This window comes from Cladophialophora psammophila, assembly GCF_000585535.1.
Source record: "Cladophialophora psammophila CBS 110553 chromosome Unknown aczJe-supercont1.2, whole genome shotgun sequence".
NCBI classification, from domain to species: domain Eukaryota; kingdom Fungi; phylum Ascomycota; class Eurotiomycetes; order Chaetothyriales; family Herpotrichiellaceae; genus Cladophialophora; species Cladophialophora psammophila.
In genome coordinates this window covers 1,823,681-1,842,792 of record NW_006912923.1, presented here as the reverse complement: position 1 = coordinate 1,842,792, position 19,112 = coordinate 1,823,681, and the positions used below count along the sequence as shown (strand labels likewise).

Below are 19,112 nucleotides of genomic sequence, written 5' to 3'. Positions count from 1 at the left end.
ATCATTCTGCATTTGACATTCCATCACGTGCGACTCCCCTCCTCGACTGCGCTACTTTGACATCCCCCAAATTGAGACCACAACAAGCCATCCCACCTTAGCACACGACATAGCGAACCCTCTTCACGACCCGTCTCTCCTCTTCATCCCTTGCCATTCCTCTTCGCATTTGACACTCTAGGCGGGTGTATGCCCAACCATGGATACAAAGATGGACGTCGACGTGGGGAAACCAGCGCAGCCACATGGTCTGTCTCCCGCCACTGACCCGCAATCAATACCTACCCTCGATGGCTGGATTGAGAGCTTGATGGACTGCAAACAGTTGGCGGAGAGCGACGTATCGAGACTTTGCGATAGAGTGAGCAACGCCTGCAACCCGTGTACAGGCTAAAAGGCTAACACTGAGCGCAGGCTAGAGAAGTTCTCCAAGAGGAGTCGAATGTACAGCCAGTGGTGAGTTTTCTGTCGCGCGTCCAAGGCTGTGGTCAGGTGGCTGACTTGGTGCAGAAATGCCCTGTCACAGTCTGCGGCGATATTCATGGCCAGTTCCACGACTTGATGGAACTCTTTCGGATTGGTGGACCCAATCCAGACACGAACTACCTCTTTATGGGTGCGCAAAGATACTGTCTCTGAAAATCCACACAACTGACAATGAAACCAGGAGACTACGTAGATCGTGGCTACTACTCCGTCGAGACCGTGACCCTCCTCGTCGCCCTCAAAATTCGATATCCTTCCCGTATCACCATCCTCCGCGGCAACCATGAGTCCAGACAGATCACCCAAGTCTACGGCTTCTACGACGAATGCTTGCGAAAATATGGCAACGCCAATGTCTGGAAATACTTCACCGACCTCTTCGACTACCTCCCCCTTACCGCTCTGATCGACAACCAAATCTTCTGCCTGCACGGTGGGCTTTCTCCCAGCATAGACACCCTCGATAACATCCGTTCGCTTGACAGAATTCAGGAAGTCCCTCACGAAGGCCCCATGTGTGATTTGCTCTGGAGTGATCCTGATGACCGATGTGGATGGGGGATCAGTCCAAGAGGTGCGGGATACACATTCGGGCAGGATATTTCGGAAGCATTCAACCATAACAATGGCCTAACTCTGGTGGCCAGAGCTCATCAACTGGTCATGGAGGGTTACAATTGGAGTCAGGATCGAAATGTGGTGACAATCTTCAGCGCGCCCAATTACTGCTACAGATGTGGTAATCAGGCTGCCATCATGGAGATCGACGAGCATCTGAAGTATACCTTGTGAGTGTGACCACTCTCTAGTCTTGGTTCGGTTTACTGACAGAAATGACCTTTAGCTTGCAATTTGATCCATGTCCCCGCGCCGGCGAACCAATGGTCAGCCGAAGAACTCCAGACTACTTCCTCTAAACCATAGACGTGCCGAATCCTGCCTGCGTTGCCCGACTAGAGACCTAGAACCGACACATCCTGGGGTGGGATGGTACTTCATTGCACTTTGATAGACCACGGTTTCACACAACCTAGCACGACAACAAAGGGGGAATATCCAGAAAGAAACGTGTGTGCAGGAAGAACCACAAGGCAGTATGTCGGCGAAAAGGCAATCCAGATATCATGGAATAGAGGGAGATGAAAGCAGGCATGATGAGCATGACGAGTGGGAACAGAGACGCAAGCGGTGTGTGAGCGAAATGCCCCTCGAGGAGACACGAAGAAGCGATGTTTGATAGACATACAACACCAATGATGCATTTCGCCAGAAGGGAGAGGTGTTCTGCTTCGCTCATTGCCTCTGCTGCCAGGGCTTCGGCCTCTTGTGCGATGTATAACCAATAAGGATCGCTCATGAAGGGATTGGGAAGGAGAGTTCTCGCTTGGTTTGCCATTGGTGTTGCTTGATTGTCTTTACTCCGTGTCACACCGCCTTACTATCGTTCAGTATCATTCGGTGTTGCCTTTTCACCCCTTTCGCCATCTGCACAGATTCTACCCAGTCCACAGCTGCTATGATTGTATATGTCCCAAGCTGTGTCTGCCCGCCCGCCATCGTGAGTGTCTCTCTCTCTTCCTCTCCCTGTCTTCCCGATCCAATCTCCACTTTGGGGACACCTCGTAATCTCGATCTCTTCTCCCTCTCCAGAGCACATGCCGCCTTCATCACCACCACTATCACCTTTGGGTCTTCCCAAACCACTCCCCCCTTGCCCCTAGCTTTATTCTTCCACCAACTCGGGCAAAGCGAATCCATCGCCTTTATCCTCCGCTTGCGCCGCCTTCTTAGTCAACGGGCCGTTCTTGACCATGATGGTCATGACTTCGTACAGCACGTCGGCCGCGGCCATCGTGGTGAGCTCGGCATTGGTGTCGTAGGCGGGGGCGACCTCAACAATGTCTGCGGCCACGAAGTTGATACCCTCCAGGCCGCGGAGGATGGTGCGGAGCTCGCGCGTGCTCCAGCCTCCCGTCTCGGGAGTCCCCGTCGCGGGGGCAAAGGCCGGGTCGAGCGTGTCGATGTCGATGGAGAGGTAGACGGGGTTTTCGGTGCCGACGCGCTCGCGGATGCGGTGGATGATGCCGTGCACGCCAATCGTGTCGATCTCGCGCGCCTCAACCCTCGTGAACCCGCAGTAGCCGTCGTTCTCGTAGTCCGAAGGGCCCGAGAGCGTCGTGCGGATGCCCGCATGGATGCTGCTGTCGTTCGCCAGCAGCCCTTCCTCGGACGCCCAGTAGAAGTACGTCCCGTGGTTGATCGCCGCCTGCTTGGACGGCGCCCCGCCGAACACCTTGGGCTTCCATGTGTCGAGGTGCGAGTCGAAGTGGATGACGCTAATGGGTCCGTACGCCTTGTTGATGGACCGCAGCAGGGGCAGCGTGATGGTGTGGTCGCCGCCCAGCGTGATGATGCGCGGCAGTGTCTTGCCCGCCTTCGAGATGCCCGGCTCCTGCGCAGCCGTGTACGGCGTGCGCATCAGAAGCGTGTTGTGGCCGTCCTCGATTTGCTGCAGGGCATAGTGGTTGTCGTACCTGGCGTCGTCTTCGTCAGCCCCCGTGCGTAAAGAGCCAACAGTTGAGCCAGCCGTCTTTCGATGGCCAGGGTCCATGTACTCACGAGGTAACTGGGATATCACCACAGTCAATGACTTTGCCCCAGAAGTTGAAGGGGTTGGATTTCATGGGTCTGTTTGGGGATTATCTCGCCGATGTGTTAGCCTTCTTCTTTCGCTTCTCGTACTACTGCTGCTGCCGCCACCGCCATGTTCCTTTCATTTCATGGAACCAGCATTTTCAATCTTGGGCATATTCTTTGGGTAGATAGGAGAGGAAGGGGGGGGTTCAAACCACGTACACGTTATACCCGCCGCTAAACCCGAGCTTTCGTGAGCCTTTTCAAATTCCGTCGCAAAGTAAGCCTTTGAGCAAGGACGAAAACAGACGTACTAGAGATTGAGGCGTCGAGAACCTTGTCTGATCCCGCTAGGTCCAAACCGAGCTCCTGGTCGATATGAAGTGCCTGTGTCAAAGGGTGCGCCTATAGTAACGAGCAAGACGCCGATGCAATTAGCTCTTCGGGTTCTTTGTCTCTTGTCTCTAGACAGATTGAAGTGGCGAGTTGATTGACGCACCAAGGAATGCAATGTCATATTTCTCCTCGTCGCTGGTCAAGCAGGGGAAATAGGGTAGGCGGCCGAAGGTCGAGATGCCGGAAAAGACAGAGTCGGCCTGGATGTCATCGTGTTAATGGAGCTCGTTCTGCCAATGTAATTCGGCTCTTCGTGCTTACCTGTGTACCACCGTCACCTGGCAGGGTGTTGTACCAAAGAGACCTGTGCGGTCCAGCGATGGGAGTCTGATCGTGGCCGTGGTCGCCGTGGGCGAGGGCGCAGCTGGCACATGCCAGCAAGGCAATTGACTTGAGCAGCATCTTTTGCCTCAAGTTTAATGTAGGTCAATCTTGTCCGGATACAACGAGGAAGAGTCAAACGGCGAAAAGTGAAGAGAGAATTTCACGAAACACAACCCCACGAAGCAGAAATTCGGAGCTCGAGAGTGAGCAGCTTTGTTGTTTTCTTCCCACGAGCTAGGTAGTAGCTCCCAGCCAGTGAGTTCCTGCAGATAGCTACCAACTAGGGTAGGTCAATGCACCTTACCTGACCATGTCGAATGATGTAGATTTGGATTTCCTCTTACCTAAAGCTTCCAAGCATAACAGTGGGCGCGGGAGTCTTCCGAGCGAGACAAGACCTTCCTATCAATGCATGCCCCGCCGTGTTGACAAGAGGAATTGCCAAATCATGACGGCATGAGAACTTTCAAGCCGAGCGCAGAGACCGAGACCAAGGGGCCTTGGGGAGCTACCAGAGCTACCAGGGTTTGGAGCTTTGCGTAACACTTTCGAGCATCTCGCGGGGCGCATCGTCAAGCAGCCGGTGAGCAGCAAGGGAGCCACATGGGTTGTTGGATAGCAGGCAGCGCGCAAGTCCATCCGAGGGGCTTGCGCATGGACTTGACCGGCGAAATGTCAGAAACGACAGGCATGAGCCAATGCTGTGTGTCATGTAAGGGGTGACGCAGTCATTGTCGGGATGCTTATCAGTGGGAATTGAAGAAAGAGAAAGAAGCTCGTATCATGCGCAGCTTTTTGTCCGACGTTGGAGGGCCACGCTGGGGGAATAGAAGCTAGCCGCAAAAGGAAGCTTGTATCGTCGAGTACAGGGCGCTGCACAGTCCGACATTTTACCAGAGCCAACGCAGCCCAGGACGAGATTACTTTTTATGATCTATCTTTGGTCTCTGTTCGTTATGTATCTTCCGTTCACTGAGGGCCATTTCCCGCGGGTGCTGGCACAGATGGCGTTGCGTGACCCCCCTCCACTAGCTCGTCCTTGTCCATTCGAGCAAAGGCTTTGTCAACCTCGTGTTCCCAGTTGCTGAACGCCACAATGGCCCATTCCGCAATCCCAACCAGATACAGGGCAATGCACTGGCCGACCCAGAGTCCCGGAAGGCCCCAGCCATGGAAAGCGAGCCAGATACCAAGGGGCAGGGCGCCGCAATAGTAGCTGACGAGATTAACGGCAGCTCCAATGTGCTGTCTGCCCATGCCACGTAGAGATCCGCCACAACTGCCATTCAGTCCGTCGGCAATCTGGAACAGCGCCACATATGGCAAGACTTCTGCGGTGAGCTTGACCACCCGCTCATCGTCGTTGAAGATCTTGGCAAAGACGTTCTTCGTGCCCATCAGAATGGCCAACACCACAGCCCCCATAAACATGCTCAGCCAGGCAGCGGCGTTGGCCGATCGTGCTGCGCCTTTCGCGGTGCGCGAACCAAGCATGTTGCCAACCCGCGCACTGGCCGCGACGCCAATGCCGAAGGGGATGGTGTTCATGACTTGGTCTGCCGTCATGATGACGCTTTGAGACGCGAGAGGAATTTCTCCAAGTCGACCAGCCGCCAACGCAACAATCTCGAAAGCCCACCACTCGGTGCCGACATGAATGACCCCCAGGAAGGCCAATTTGGCAAAGACTCCCACGTTCTGGAGGCATTTCTTGGTCCAACCGCCCCAACATTCACCTCCAGCCACGAATTTGGCGTAGAGCACGAGACCGAGGAACGAAAGCCAATAGCCGATGCCGGTCGCAAACGGCGCGGCAAAGATGCCCCAGCCGGCCACATAGACAAACAGGTAGTTCAGTAACGCGCTGATCGGAGACGTGATCAGGAGCACATAAGTGCCTGGTCGCATAATCTCTTGGGCCTGAAGATATTTCTTCATGGTCTCAAAGTAGATATAACCCAATCCACCGGGGATCAAACAGCTCAGGAACTTCGAGCTGTCGTGTGATAACTGGGGACTTTGGCCCAGGGCTTTGAAGATAGGCTCCGAGCACAGCCAAAGGATGGCGACCGGGACATAGAACAGTGTTAGGACGATGAAGGCACGCTGCAGTAAGATGCCCAAATCGTGCTTGTTCTTGCTTCCGGTGAAAGTGGAACTCGCTAGAGTGTCCAAGGCGGTCGATCCTCCCATACCGATGAGCCAACCCGTACACATGGCGAACATATACGAGAAGGCAGCAGTGGAGAGATCTTGCGGTGAGGCTCGGCCAACGATCAAGATCGATATTGTTTGCAGCGAGTTCTGTAGGGAATAGGCCAGAATGACGGGCACAGAGCCTCGGAACAAAACCCAGAATTCATGGAGAATGAGCTTTCGAGGCGGCGTGTCGTTTTCTGGAAGGATGTCAAGCAGCTCGCCTTCCTCCTGGCTGGCTGCTTGATCTTCATCGTGGCGCTTCTTGGGCAAAAGCCCCGTTTGCTCGGTGGGCTCTTCTCCTTGAATTTCCTCGCTCATCAATGCCAGTGAACGCCGTCTGTCGTGATCTTCTTCTGCACAGCCGTTTGGTGAGCCAGGAGAACGTTTGGGCTGCTGTATCGAATCAAGACTTACCGGTCGAACTATACCTTCGCATGGCTGGTCAGCAGAGTCGTATAACCTTTTTCGGGATCCCAAAAATAAATTAACAATCTGACGGGGTTGCCTTCCAGAAGAGAGTGGGAGAAAAAGGTCCAGACTTTAGAGAAACAAGAGAAGTTAGTTCTGGGACGGGACAAAAAGGTATGTGGAAACGCGGTTAGTTAACGTATCGATGAGATGCCTCATCTAAGATACCGATGCCTGTACGGATCGCACGTCCCCCCGGGCTCGCGGACATATCGCTGGCAGATGCATTAGGTGATTTTCGGGGCGGGTTGTTCGAAATCTGATGTGAAACGGTAAAACGTAACGGGAAGCCGCCTATCAAAAAGAATGAGCAGATGCAGCAAAACCCTGGAATGATGCAGCCGTGGAAGCTTTTCGCGTTCGACAAAAGTCATTGCATTATCCAATTGTCGCAGCGCTTTTCCTTTCCTTATCTTCAGCCCGGATCTGACTGCTGGCGATTGGGAGGATTGAAAATCGGGGACGGGGAGAGCGGAAGAGCTGCTTTTAACTAAGCCCTAATGATAATTTCCCATGGATTGTGGGTCTTGGCTGCTCTGACCGCTGGGAAGTGGGATTTGGTAGAGTCCATCAACGACTTCGAGAGCGTCATAACCTCTGTATGCCTTTTAGGTAGGATGAGAGTTGGGCCTTGATGTTGCCCAGTAAATCTGACACCGTGTGACGGAGTTTGTAACGGAGAGGAGCCACAAATGGATAGTCATCCATCTAGCGGCTGCATACTGAAATGTAACTCCAGCATTGGAAAGCTTGATATCGAGTCTCGTTACAATCGAACAGAATCCAGATCCTCCTTGGACTTGAAGTTGGCTATCAGTGTGTCTTGCCTGCTGCGCGTCGGCTGTGCCTGAAAGGTGTTTGCGACGAGGCTGCCAGAATTGACTTCTGATTGGCTAGCAACCCCGCCTCCAAGTAAAAATGGCAGCCTTGTCACCGAGTTCTCTTTTTCTTCGACTCATTGACCACTCATAGATGTCTGCAACATGGATAGAGATGACATCCTGAAGATTCTTGCACTTGGGACAGAGAATGAACGTCCTCAAACTACTACATTGCGCCAACAAGCTCTCGCCCTCATCTCCAGCACACCGTCCGGCGAAGACCATGACCATGTAGACGACCTCCCAGGCAGACTGCTCGACCTTCTCACGCAAATCATCAAGCCACTATTCACCAGCACGAAACACCCGCAGTTGACATCTACCGGCCGCAAGTCCCTTGTCCCAGGACCGCCGCCATCGATAGCAACGGCACGCTTCCTTGTCCCTTTAGACGACGATGAACAAGAAGAAACTCAGAAACCCTGGAAGAGAACGCCCTTCACCGTCCCGCTGCTGAAATATGTGTTAAAAAGCTACCCACTTCTTCCAGCATCGCGGCGGAAATCAACCCTGGAATCCCACTTCCATCTCCTCGTCCCTCCCATTCTCAACATGATCGACGACGCATCGCCCCAGTACAAATCCGAGGGCTGCCTCCTACTGCATCTCCTCTGCACGACACTAATCTCCGTGCAGGGCGACATCTTACGCCGTACCGGATTGGCGGAGGTGTTTGTTGATGCTCTCAAGACAAATTTCCTCCTGCTGCCCACTTTGACGCCCGAGGAGGACAGTTTGCTGGTGCTGACGGAACTGTATCCTGCTTATTTGGCGCTTTTGGATGCGAGGTTCATCAAGCTTCAAGTGGCCGTGGCGGAAGGTGTCGATATCGCCACGGGCAAGAAAGTTGATGCCGGAGCGACGTGGTCGATGGGGGAGGACTTCATGGCGAAGGAGGCCCTGCTCACGAAACTTTACAGGCACGGCATAATAGCTTCATTATCCCACCTGTCCTCCTCTACAGACTCATTTTCCAACACAATTTCCGCCCAGATAACGACTTTCCTGCTCGAGCAGATCCCGCCTGTATTTCAGCGCATGGGAATCCACGCAGCGAAGCACCTCCAGACACTTTTACCGATGATGAGGATGGGGTTAATGGATCCGTTCGTCCTAGCGGCGCCGGAGATGGCGCTTGCAATGCTGGATGTTCTAGACGTGGTTGTTGAGACGTGCAAACCGAGAGTCAAGGACAAGTGGTGGACGGAGATCCTCAGGGGCTGCGTTGCGTGCTGGTGCAATTGTTTGGACGAAGGGCAAGGCACGACCAGTGAGACGGTCGCGACGCCGTTACAAGAGCAGATGAAGAGAGTCAAGGCGCTGGTGAAGACGTTGGGAGACGTCCTGGGAAAGGAGGAGTGGGAAGGTGTCAAACGGCAATTGCTAGAAGAGGAGAGAGATTTGAACGGGCTGTTTGAGGATTAGAGGATACGTCAGTACGGAGCATCCATGGGGAAATATGCTATCAAAAGTCACCATTGCAAAAATGATGCGTGCGAGTCAAGCCAGGAGTGCAAAGCCATTCATACGGAAGATCGGTGCATGGCGCCTTTTGCTGCCTTCGACGATATCCCAGGCTGTCCCTTTACACGAAACAGATCTCGAGCAGTCAACCACGCTTCAAGCAGACTATCAATTTCATCCGGGTATCATGACAAGAGCGAATTACCAAGAAAGTCCTCTCAACACCTGGACCTCGCTGGTCGACTCCATGTCCATGGGCAGCTTTCAAATCAATTAAGATCGAACCAGCGCCACCTGCCTACCCGACAACCGGCCCATCCGCATTTCCTTCCATCTCGTCCCCGACCACGGGCCTCTGCTTGAACAAACTCTTGCCCCTCAACCACTTCCTGTACGCCTTATACCTCTTCTTCCCGCCGTCCTCTTCCATCACAGTCAGCGGATCTTCCACCTGGCCGCTCGCCACGAACTCCAAATACTCATCAAGACTGGCTTCCGCCCTCTCCTCCATCGTCAACGTCACCGCACCGCGCTCGTCATCGAAATGTCTGAGCACTTTGTGGTCGGCGGGGTCGGAGGTGGTCTTTGACAAGTACTCGAGGAACTCGAGCGGCGCCGACGAGTAGTCTATGTCGCTGGACACCACCAATGGGATGGTTGACGGGTGTGCGACGTAGCGCTGATACTCGTCCAACTGGCGGACTTGCGGATTGAGAGAGTTTTCTATCAGGGAGGTGAAGGCTTGCAGGGCAAGTTCGGCCTTTGTAGGAGGGCCCAGTAGTAGGGAGCTGTTGGTCAGGTCACTCGGAGTGGCAGTCGGCAGTCTTGGAATTTTGGGCACCGAGGTTGACTGGACCTCGAAGGAGGGTTCCTTGATTATCCCCGTGTATTGGCGGCGTCTCATGGCGTTGTGAAGTTGATGCTGGGCATCGAGCCAAGGTCCCAAGGTGTTGGGTTTCGGAGTCGGCTCAATTGCTGGTGTAGTGGCCGAGTTCAAACGTCCGTCGGCGGACGAGAACGTCGTGCCTCCTCCGATGGTGGAGGTAGTATCGTCCGACGGTGCAACTATCTTCACGCCCTTCCGATTCCCGTGCCCTTTGTCATGTCCTTCACCGTCGCTGTCATTCGCCGTCCGCACCCTAAACGGGCTGAGATCGTATTTCCCGGCGGACGTCGAGCTGATCGGGATATATTGTAGATTCGATCGCATTTTGAAGGAAAAGAGCTTTCGGAACGAAGAAATGGCTAAAGGGCGGTAGTATTCGACCCAATAGTCATCAAAATATGCCAACGGTCGGTCGCGCAGTTCGCGCGGCCAAAGTGATGGTGGCATCTGCGGTGACTCGAGGTATTCGTCCGTGTACCAATGGCGATAGCTCGGTCTCCGTTTGCCAAACATGGAGCGCGGGTCGGAGTGGTGCAAGTAGTAGTCCGTGGTGAGATCCCAAAGCATGGGCTGGCCCTGGGCGAAGACGTAGTTTCCGAGGAAGAGGTTGTACGCTTCTTGCCGCTGTGCGTCCATGAATGAGTTGTTGTAGTATCGCTTGAAACTCTCGACCATGTCACGCGAATGGCTCGTCCATTGATTGATCTTGCGGTACGTGGCCATTGTATTGACCAAATGCGAGCCTCCGTATTGTACTGCTATAGTGTCGCCATGGTCGTGCCACATATGCGTGAACAGATTCACGGCATCAGAGTCGTACTCGACCGATGGATGCTCAATCACCCCTAGAGCTTGGAGTTGATAGCCAAAGGCCTTCTTTGCAATGACAAATTGTGCGGCGTTGGTACGGTCGAGGCAGTCAATGCAATTGGTTCTCGCTACACCGCTTTGGAGTCTGAGGCCTGATTCCTCATCATTGCCATTCTGGAAGAAGCCTGTCTTAGGGAGAATATCTTCCGCTATCGCCTCAAGGCTGCCGATGACATCTTGATCTCGACTTTTCGATGCTCGGCTCATATCCCATGCATGATACAGAATCTGTTTGTCTTTGGGTAAGAATTGGTTGAGGTAGTTGACAGCGAGAGTATACTCTTTCAAAAGCTTAGACTCTCTCGGAGTGCGCTCCCGCGCCTTAATCAGGTTGAGCACGTAGATGGGCGTTCCGTACCGCTTGAAGAGGTTGTCGAAGTGAAGAGCAGCGGCGCTGAAGAACGGGTCCACCACGTTGAGATGGATATCAGGTTTTGGTGAGACACCTGTACTGTCTTGAGTCCAATATAAAGGAATGCTGCCACGATGTTGCACATATGAAGTGTACTTGTTGTTGGCGAACAGTACCGGGCCAGGAGCATGAAACGAAGTCGTCAGCATTTCTGAAACGATCTGTTCAGTTTCCACATCGTTGGCCACGTATCCAAGGTCGTTGGCGCCTCGTTTCAGAAATCTGGCACCGGCGAAGAACCTCGATCGACGGGCGATGATTGTCACGTAGACCACCCTACCCCAGTATACTGACAGTGCACTCTGGTCGACATAACCATGTACGACTGACAAACACCAGTCGTATGGGTTCTTGAGTACTTCTTTGGCGGGCTGCAAAAGATGATGGTTCCAGACAAACATATCATTATGATCTGGCTTGTGGGGCTCCGTGAGTCCTTCGTGGAGCGCTTGCCGTACTCGCATGATATTGTGCTGCAACGTTCGAGTGACATCGTAGGAATAGCTAAAATAGAAGGACCTGGTAAGATCGAGATTGTTTAGGATACCGATGAATCGCGTTTCTTCGAGGTGTCGATCAGACTTTGTTCGTGTGGATGCCGCCGTCACCAAAGGCATGAGTTCGGTCTTGTCAATTTGATATATGTAATGACCACCAATCATGGCAACTTGACTCCTTTTGGTCACATACAACATGTAATATTGGGCTGTGAAGCGGATGAAACCCAGCAGACCCCAGAAGCTGGTTTTGATTTTCAGCCCGCCAGTGGCTCGGTTGCCCTCATCTATGGCATTGAGAATCTGCTGGGTTTCTTTTTTGGTGTAGACAATATCATCCTCTGTGATATTGAGCTCGCCAGGTTCCGATGTCCGATCGATCTTCAGTATCCGGAAGGCGGAGTCCAACAGGTCCGAACCAACAATGTAGTAATAGTTGGCGGTTTCGTGGAGAGTAAATTTGTGCATTTTGCTGACGCCTTCATCTCCCACTTTGCTGACCAACGCACCCCTGTTGCGCTGCAGTGCTGTTGGGGAAGGACTTGCTGTGCGGTGGAAAGACTTGGACAAATCGAATTCGTCCTCGTCGTCTTCAACCTCCCTCTGGCCTGGTGCCAGGGGCGGTGACTCTGGGGGGTTATTTGATAGCTGAGGATACTTCTGAGGAACTGTCTTCTCAGTCTCATCAGAATCGGACTTGCTGACTTCCAAAGCTCGAGGAAGGTCACTCCCAATCTCAACGTCCTGCGAGGGCGTCTTGTGTTCGCTACCCTGCCCGTCCGTACCGTTGGTGGAAGCATATTCAGTTGTCTCTGCAGGGTCCTCGTCAGATTTGACCAGGACCTGATTGGCGACGAACTCTCTGAAGGACTCCATATCGTATCCCACGACTTAGGGTGCCTGGAGAGGCAACGAACTGCACCCGTTCACCCCCATTAGCGACAATCGCTTTCTGAATCGGTCAGTAGCGGCACAGTCTGCAAGAAAGACTCGATGCATCCGAGGGCATGATACTGCCTATAATTGATGCAAAGTCTAACCGCTTGCAATGTGTAGATTCGATGAAATGCCTGGCCTTTGCAATGTTTAAGTTGTCGCCGGGAAATCCGCCTTCGGTTTAGGCGGTTCTGCCGTTTCAGGCATGGTCGCGGACTGGACGCGCCGCCGCTTTTAACGGCTATAAGGACCTCGCCTCTTATCCCCATTCCTCTCTCCGTCTCTTTCAACCTCGTTTTTCCCTTCTCTCATCGCCGTTCGTCCTGACGCACCCTATCGTGCTTCACTTCGACACCGCCTGAATTCTCCTCCTTGCCGCATCAGGTTCTCTATCGTCGATTTCTCTCACTGGCTCTCTCAAAATTAGCCTCGTTACCTCAATTCCTCCCTGCCGCATTAGGCTTCCTTCGACTTTTCTTTCCGGCTTCTTTAAAATCTACCTCGTCTCTTTAAGTGCGCCCCGATTAGCCTTTTATCTCTCGATCTTCGCCCCTTTTACACTTTCGAAAAGGACTCGTTTCGGCCCCATTATACGCCTGATCCCTTCATGACGCATTTGACTTCGCTGGCCGCACATTGTCTAGGCTCAGCTAACCCCGCCTGTCATCAATACCTCGACCAGGGTCCTAAGAATATGGGTTTCGGTCTCGGCAAGTCTCCTTGTGCCCACTTACGAAGGTGAATCCGAGTAATGGGCTCTCTCTAGCCTCTGTCACAGACCTATAAAGACCCTACGAGATTATCATCGATAATAGCAAAATCGAACATGTTCGGGGCGCCGTGATAGACGCTTAACTCTCTATACTGTATCATCGGGGCTAGGATTATATACACACGGGGCGCGTCCGATCACAAAAATACCGCACAAGGTGATCGGCAGTGTATAGGTGCATAGCTGCCTACGCTCCGCCTCAAAAATGCAACGCTCAGAGGTTTAAGTCTCCTATTTCAGCCCTCAGTGGTTCCGGGGGAAAGACTTGCCCATCTGGCGACAGGGACACGTCAGTATATTGCAATTGGCTTCTTAACCGCTGCCTTGTTTAATGCTAAATGATATACAGCGGTTCCCAAGGGCTTGGCTTGCCCAGCGAGGAACTGAGTGAACTAGCTACGGAACGTTGTTGACCTGTTTGCAATGGTTGTTCGAGTTGAGGGCTCTCTTCAGACTATTCATGTAAGTCTACGTTTGGCCTCAAGCAGCTCAGTCCTCCCAGCATTTTATCAAAAGCCAAAGGTGTGTGCCCATGTTTAAGAGGATACATTCCCAGACTTCTAAACTTGCTGTATATATATATAGGTTCCCCTTTTATCCCTTGTATCGACGATCCGACGACCCTAAGTCTCTGACACATTTCAATCCATCGACAACTATTTTGCAATCTTCTCCCTGATCCATTCTCTCACAGCGGCCTCCTGACACTCACGGCCAAGTCCCTCCAGTTCTTCTGCTCGCTTCGGTCTTGTAACAGGAGTAATATGTATCTCCTTCTTCCCCACCACCAGCCTGGTCACATCACGGCCAACCCCTTTTACAAACTTGTCGGCCCAGCTGAGTATTGAATCACGCAAAGTTTCATGTTCTCCTACAGTGACCAGACACGAAGACACCTTTGCACCCGACCACCAACTCGCCGGTGCTACTTCAGGAGTGATGTATTCATCGTCGCTGCTCCCTTTGCCTTGGCCCTTGTACTCTTCGATCCAGTAGTGCGAGCAAGATGTCAGGACTGTATCTCGATTGGCGAATTCAGTCATCGATTGGAATCTCGCCTCGTCAGAAGACACCCAAGGACCTATGGCCAGCACTCCGTAAAAGTTCCCCGAGAGGTAGAGCGGTTTGACCACTTCAGATCGCGGATGCGGGTGACCGGAGACGTGGCTCACGACAGCAAGCACCAAATTCCCTCCACACGAGTCTCCGCCGAGAAGAGTCGTCTGAACTGTCCGACCTGGCAATGAGAGGACGTAACGAACTGCTTCAACACACTCTCTGATCTGAAGAGGGTACAGACCGTCAGGGGCCAGGGTATAGCTCGGACAGAAGATGGCCAGCTCACCGTCCGACCATTGCACGAAGCGAAAAAGCATGTTCAGGTGTCCGACAAAGCCAGGCATCACGAATGCTCCGCCGTGGAAGTATACCATGGCATATTTTGCCGACTGTTGGTTTCCAATCCAGAATCCCCTGATGTTGATGTTAGGGATGTCGACGATATCGGGTTGAAGTTTTCGCTGTTTGCACCATCTTTCATAGTTGGATGCGAACGGCGGCATAAGGAGTCTGCCTTGTGTCAGTTTTTGTCACCTTTCCAAGCAGGGTTGTTGCACACTGATCTGTCCTGGCTGGCGAGTGCGAAGGGAGAGTACTTACTGCAACTGGCCTATGGTAGCTGCCTTGAACAAAGCCCGAAAGGCGCTGGTGACGATATGATCTCCCGCAGTAGGCGCACCATTGACTCCACGAAACGGGCTGTTGAGTAGCGCCAGCAAGGTTCTGACAAAGACAAAGGCCAACAATGGCGCCAATAAGACCCGGTCGACAAGGGTTGGGACCATGGTACTGGAATATCAGGGGTACCTGGTTCTCTTTTGGTTGCAGACTTGTGAGTCGAGTTGCGTGCAGATCTCAAACTTTGATAGCAGAGAGGGCTCAACAACAACAACAGCATTTTAAAAGCTCGTTGCGTGCATAGAGATAAAGCTGCCGCGATGGCAAAAGAGACTATACGCGCGCTCTCCCCTCTTCGATCAGTATACGCCGGCCTTTTGGGACCCGTTCACCGATATCTTTTGAACCCAACTGTTCTTTGCAACTCGACATTTTGAGAGAACGATTAGAAATCTATATCTGGAGAGGAGGAACAACGTTTCAATTCTACTAATTCCCGTTCACGAGGTAGGTGGATATCAGAGCGGAGCCAGAGCAGAGTCACTCTGGTTTTCTTTTTTACGCTCTGCCCACTTACACATTGCTCTGACCTTTGCCGTATGATGGTTAAGTAAGGAAGCACAACTAGTTTTCCGCTTAGGAGGTCCAAGGAGGTCCCACCCGAACTGAACGCCACGCCAGTAAGCACGCACAACCCATCGACCCCATGGATTAATATCACAGCCAATAGTAGGCCAAATTAGAAGAAACCTGGTGTTTCAGAGACCTGGAATCAATGCAAAGCTTTCTAGCTACAATTAATAATTATCCAAGTGCTGTGGCTTTCGTAGTTGCCTTCCACTTCTCAAGAGCTAATCTTTCTCGCTTTTCTAGCTGTAGAGTAGCAGTAGCCCTACTTAATTCCGCCTACTCTTCCTTACACTGCGGCCTAGCTGAAATCGAGATAGCCTGGCGAAGTACAGCGCACATAGCCCTACAGGCAATGAGAAAGAAGGAGGAGGAAGTAGTGAACTACACAGGGACAGTCGGAAACAGGCTCGAGCATCTAGCCAATTCACAGGATTCTCCAATGGCCAAGTTGAGCCTATCTGACGCCAAAGGCGACGACCTCGAGGAAGGTTATACACCTTGCACGCTTCTATATAAACCGTTAAATAACGTCCTCGAGCGTGTTGAGGTTGTGCCATGTGCTTATGTACCTACCTTCAGTGGTCCGGAACTCAATCTTGAAGTCTCCTCTTAGCTCTTTGCAGTTTCTATCAAAGTCGCCTCGCAAATGACCAATTCCGTTCTTCGTTCTTATCACCTTTGCGCTAGCAAGCCTCAGGGGTTGGTCCCTTGACTTTGTAGCTCGCCGTGCTCGACCCTTAATTCTGCTTAGTATTCTGCAAAACATTGGTTAGCAACAGGGGGACCATCTACCTTTATGAAATGTAAATGGGATCGGTTCCAGGAACAAAACTAGAGTCGCAATGGGGCCATAGCTGCGAAACCCGAGCTTCGTCTAGCTCGTCGAGATTTAGCACTTCCGCAAGGTATTCGATGCGACCTTCTGACTGTGCAAGACCAGCTAGTGACTTGTACCGGTACCGTCGGTTTTGTCCGAATTTGGCACCGTTAATGTACCCAGCAAACATCTTTTCATGATTGTCCAGTAATTTCCTTAGGAGATATGCAGCTGAGCAACTGTTATTACTACTCAGCCTTGCCATCGAGGCTGTCGTTGGTTAAGCACGATGGTTTCCATTTTAGGTTTAGTCCGGCCAAGCATTTGAGACCGAGGCTCAACTCGGCCGCGTCCTTGTGTTTCGCGCTCCCCGCGCATCCTACCCAAGGTCGCTGCTGACTCCAGCTTGTTTCTACAACATGTAGTCCGCAGGTACTTTTGGAAGCTTGCTTGCTTCCTCACCACTGACTCTACAGCTGAAGTCATACCAAAATGGCTCCTCCAGCACCCTTCTCCGAACCTCTTCTCCCTCAGCTCGACCTCCCCACGAACCCGTACTACACCGAGAAGCATCACCGTCTCCGTGCATTTGTCCGCAACTACGTCGACACAGAACTCGCACCCTATGCGCAAGAGTGGGAAATAGCTGGCCAAGTGCCTGAGCACGTCCGTCTACGGCACTGCCAGCTAGGATTTGCGATTACGCACCCTGTCGTTGATCCAGCTGATGCGGGTGGTATTCAGCAGCCTGCGGGAATCCCCTGTGACGAATGGGACACCTGGTGCAGTGTTATCGTTGGCGATGAGTTCGCTCGATTGGGCTGGTGCGGTCCAATATGGGGTCTAGGAGGCGGTAACGGCATTGGCTGCCCTCCTATTGCACGGTACGGAACAAAACAACAAAGACAAAGATGGCTACCGAAAGTTGCTACAGGGGAGATCAGGTTTTGTCTTGGTATCACCGAGCCGGACGGAGGAAGTGACGTGGCTAATATACGGACAACTGCGGAGAGGAGAGGTGCAAATTATATCGTGAACGGTAGCAAGAAATGGATCACCAACGGAATCTGGTGCGACTATTGTACGGCTGCCGTGAGAACGGGTGGACCTGGCCGTGGGGGCATCAGCCTATTGGTTGTGCCGTTGAAGGCGAAGGGTGTCACAACACGAAGGCTGGAGAATCAAGGAGTCCATGCAAGCGGTACGTCGTTGCCCCCCGTGCTTTACTATCCTTGCCCTTCTAACAATCTCAGGATCAACATTTATCACTTTCGAGGACGTCGAAGTTCCAGTGGAGAATCTCATCGGGCGAGAAAATCACGGATTCCAACTCATCATGTCAAACTTCAATCCAGAACGCTTGTCTCTCGCCACCGCGGCACTGCGTCTTGCCCGAGTTTGCGCTCAAGATGCATATACCTATGCCTGCGATCGCGAAACATTTGGCAAAAAACTCATCGAACATGCCCCCATTAAGTCAAAGATTGCTACGTTCGGGCTCCTGATCGAGCCCGCCCATGCCTTCCTAGAACAGCTCTGTTATATAATCGAGACCGGACGTGTTACGGGTAGGGAGGTGAATGTGGGAGGTATGACCGCCTTGCTGAAGGTAATGAGCACGAGGTGTCTGGAAAAAGTCTGCCGGGAGGCCCAACAGATCATGGGCGGAGCTGGTTATGCCAAGACTGGACGAGGTGCTCGCATCGAGCAGATCAGCCGAGATGTGCGTGTCCATGTTGTTGGTGGTGGCAGTGAAGAGATCATGATGGACCTGGCTGTTCGTCAAGAGGCAAGGGATGTCGAATTGAGGGCTGCTAGGCTTGCAGCAAGCTCGAAGTTGTAAACGGCAAGCCGAATCGAAAAGTATTTAACTGGCACGCTCCAAGTCTTCGCTGTTCCGACGGAGATAGCCTTGGCCCTGCATTGATAAATCAGCACTGCGTTTGCCTTTGGAAATAGAGGTACTCTGCCCTTTTATGTACGCCATTAGCTGTGTTCGATATGGCAACCACTTCGTCCGATATTGAGCTCTCTTTGGCCACATTAGATACAGCGTGTATCTTGCGTCGGACTGTGTCGCATATTTTTAATCGGCTGAACGGACAATCTTCCTGGAAATAGAATTTATTTCTTCTGTACATTGGATTTCATCTTCAATTCATGCTACCACATACTATTACGATCAATAATGCTGCTGGAGCTCCTGAACTTCCTGAAAGATCGAGTTAGCTTCCATTAACCGTGTACGAATATTGAAAATACATACCCCGAGCGCCGCCTGCTGCAATCCTGATACTTGCTGTTGAGTTAGACCCTCATAGGCGGGGATGCTTCTCCTTAGCTGCTTTGGTGCTCAGCTGTTGCTGAAGCTGCCGCCGTAGCGCTTCTTGATAAGCATTGCTGGTGCTGGTGCTGGTGGGTGCCTTGTCTAGATCAAACGACATTATTAGTATAGCCATCTTGATCATAGTCACGTAAGAATATACAATGAGTTAGGGGTGTCGGCGGCAGCGTCGCAGAGGGCGGTACAACAGCCGTGGGCAGCGGGGTTGTAAGTTCAAACGTCGGCTCGTTGTGCAGGTCGATTCACCCGGTAGCAAGTTTAACACACCACAGAGAGAACGCGGATCGAGGAAAAGAGAGAGTACTTACCAATTTTTGGTTGTGTCCGAGGGAGAGGTGAGAGGAGAGTGAAGAAGAGGATGGGGATGGTTGTTCTATATGAGAATGCCGAAGCACACCAGAGCTCCTTCCCCAGCTCAC

The 19,112-nt window shown here is 52.3% G+C and overlaps 7 protein-coding genes across 7 annotated transcripts; 3 read left to right on the top strand and 4 right to left on the bottom strand.

The window, feature by feature from the left end:
* Positions 1–199: 199 nt before the first annotated feature.
* Positions 200–1,403, top strand: A1O5_02014 (serine/threonine-protein phosphatase PP2A catalytic subunit; the record flags this gene model as incomplete). Its single annotated transcript, XM_007742630.1, has 5 exons — positions 200–361; positions 415–456; positions 511–616; positions 668–1,274; positions 1,331–1,403. The coding sequence occupies 5 exons, from the start codon at positions 200–202 to the stop codon at positions 1,401–1,403; spliced, it is 990 nt and encodes a 329-aa protein (XP_007740820.1).
* Positions 1,404–2,209: 806 nt separating this feature from the next.
* On the bottom strand, positions 2,210–3,918 carry A1O5_02013 (agmatinase 1; the record flags this gene model as incomplete). The annotated part of the gene is made up of 6 exons (XM_007742629.1): positions 2,210–3,020; positions 3,106–3,174; positions 3,343–3,357; positions 3,435–3,525; positions 3,620–3,716; positions 3,778–3,918. The coding sequence occupies 6 exons, from the start codon at positions 3,916–3,918 to the stop codon at positions 2,210–2,212; spliced, it is 1,224 nt and encodes a 407-aa protein (XP_007740819.1).
* An 891-nt stretch (positions 3,919–4,809) lies between these two features.
* A1O5_02012 (uncharacterized protein) lies at positions 4,810–6,357 on the bottom strand (the record flags this gene model as incomplete). Its single annotated transcript, XM_007742628.1, has 1 exon — positions 4,810–6,357. One exon carries the CDS (start codon positions 6,355–6,357, stop codon positions 4,810–4,812), a length of 1,548 nt encoding a protein of 515 aa, XP_007740818.1.
* Positions 6,358–7,490: 1,133 nt separating this feature from the next.
* A1O5_02011 (uncharacterized protein) lies at positions 7,491–8,813 on the top strand (the record flags this gene model as incomplete). The annotated part of the gene is made up of 1 exon (XM_007742627.1): positions 7,491–8,813. One exon carries the CDS (start codon positions 7,491–7,493, stop codon positions 8,811–8,813), a length of 1,323 nt encoding a protein of 440 aa, XP_007740817.1.
* A 337-nt stretch (positions 8,814–9,150) lies between these two features.
* Positions 9,151–12,393, bottom strand: A1O5_02010 (uncharacterized protein; the record flags this gene model as incomplete). The annotated part of the gene is made up of 1 exon (XM_007742626.1): positions 9,151–12,393. One exon carries the CDS (start codon positions 12,391–12,393, stop codon positions 9,151–9,153), a length of 3,243 nt encoding a protein of 1,080 aa, XP_007740816.1.
* Positions 12,394–13,881: 1,488 nt separating this feature from the next.
* Positions 13,882–15,069, bottom strand: A1O5_02009 (uncharacterized protein; the record flags this gene model as incomplete). The annotated part of the gene is made up of 2 exons (XM_007742625.1): positions 13,882–14,794; positions 14,885–15,069. 2 exons carry the CDS (start codon positions 15,067–15,069, stop codon positions 13,882–13,884), a joined length of 1,098 nt encoding a protein of 365 aa, XP_007740815.1.
* A 1,772-nt stretch (positions 15,070–16,841) lies between these two features.
* On the top strand, positions 16,842–18,192 carry A1O5_02008 (acyl-CoA dehydrogenase; the record flags this gene model as incomplete). Its single annotated transcript, XM_007742624.1, has 2 exons — positions 16,842–17,550; positions 17,603–18,192. The coding sequence occupies 2 exons, from the start codon at positions 16,842–16,844 to the stop codon at positions 18,190–18,192; spliced, it is 1,299 nt and encodes a 432-aa protein (XP_007740814.1).
* Between the last annotated feature and the right edge of the window lie 920 nt (positions 18,193–19,112).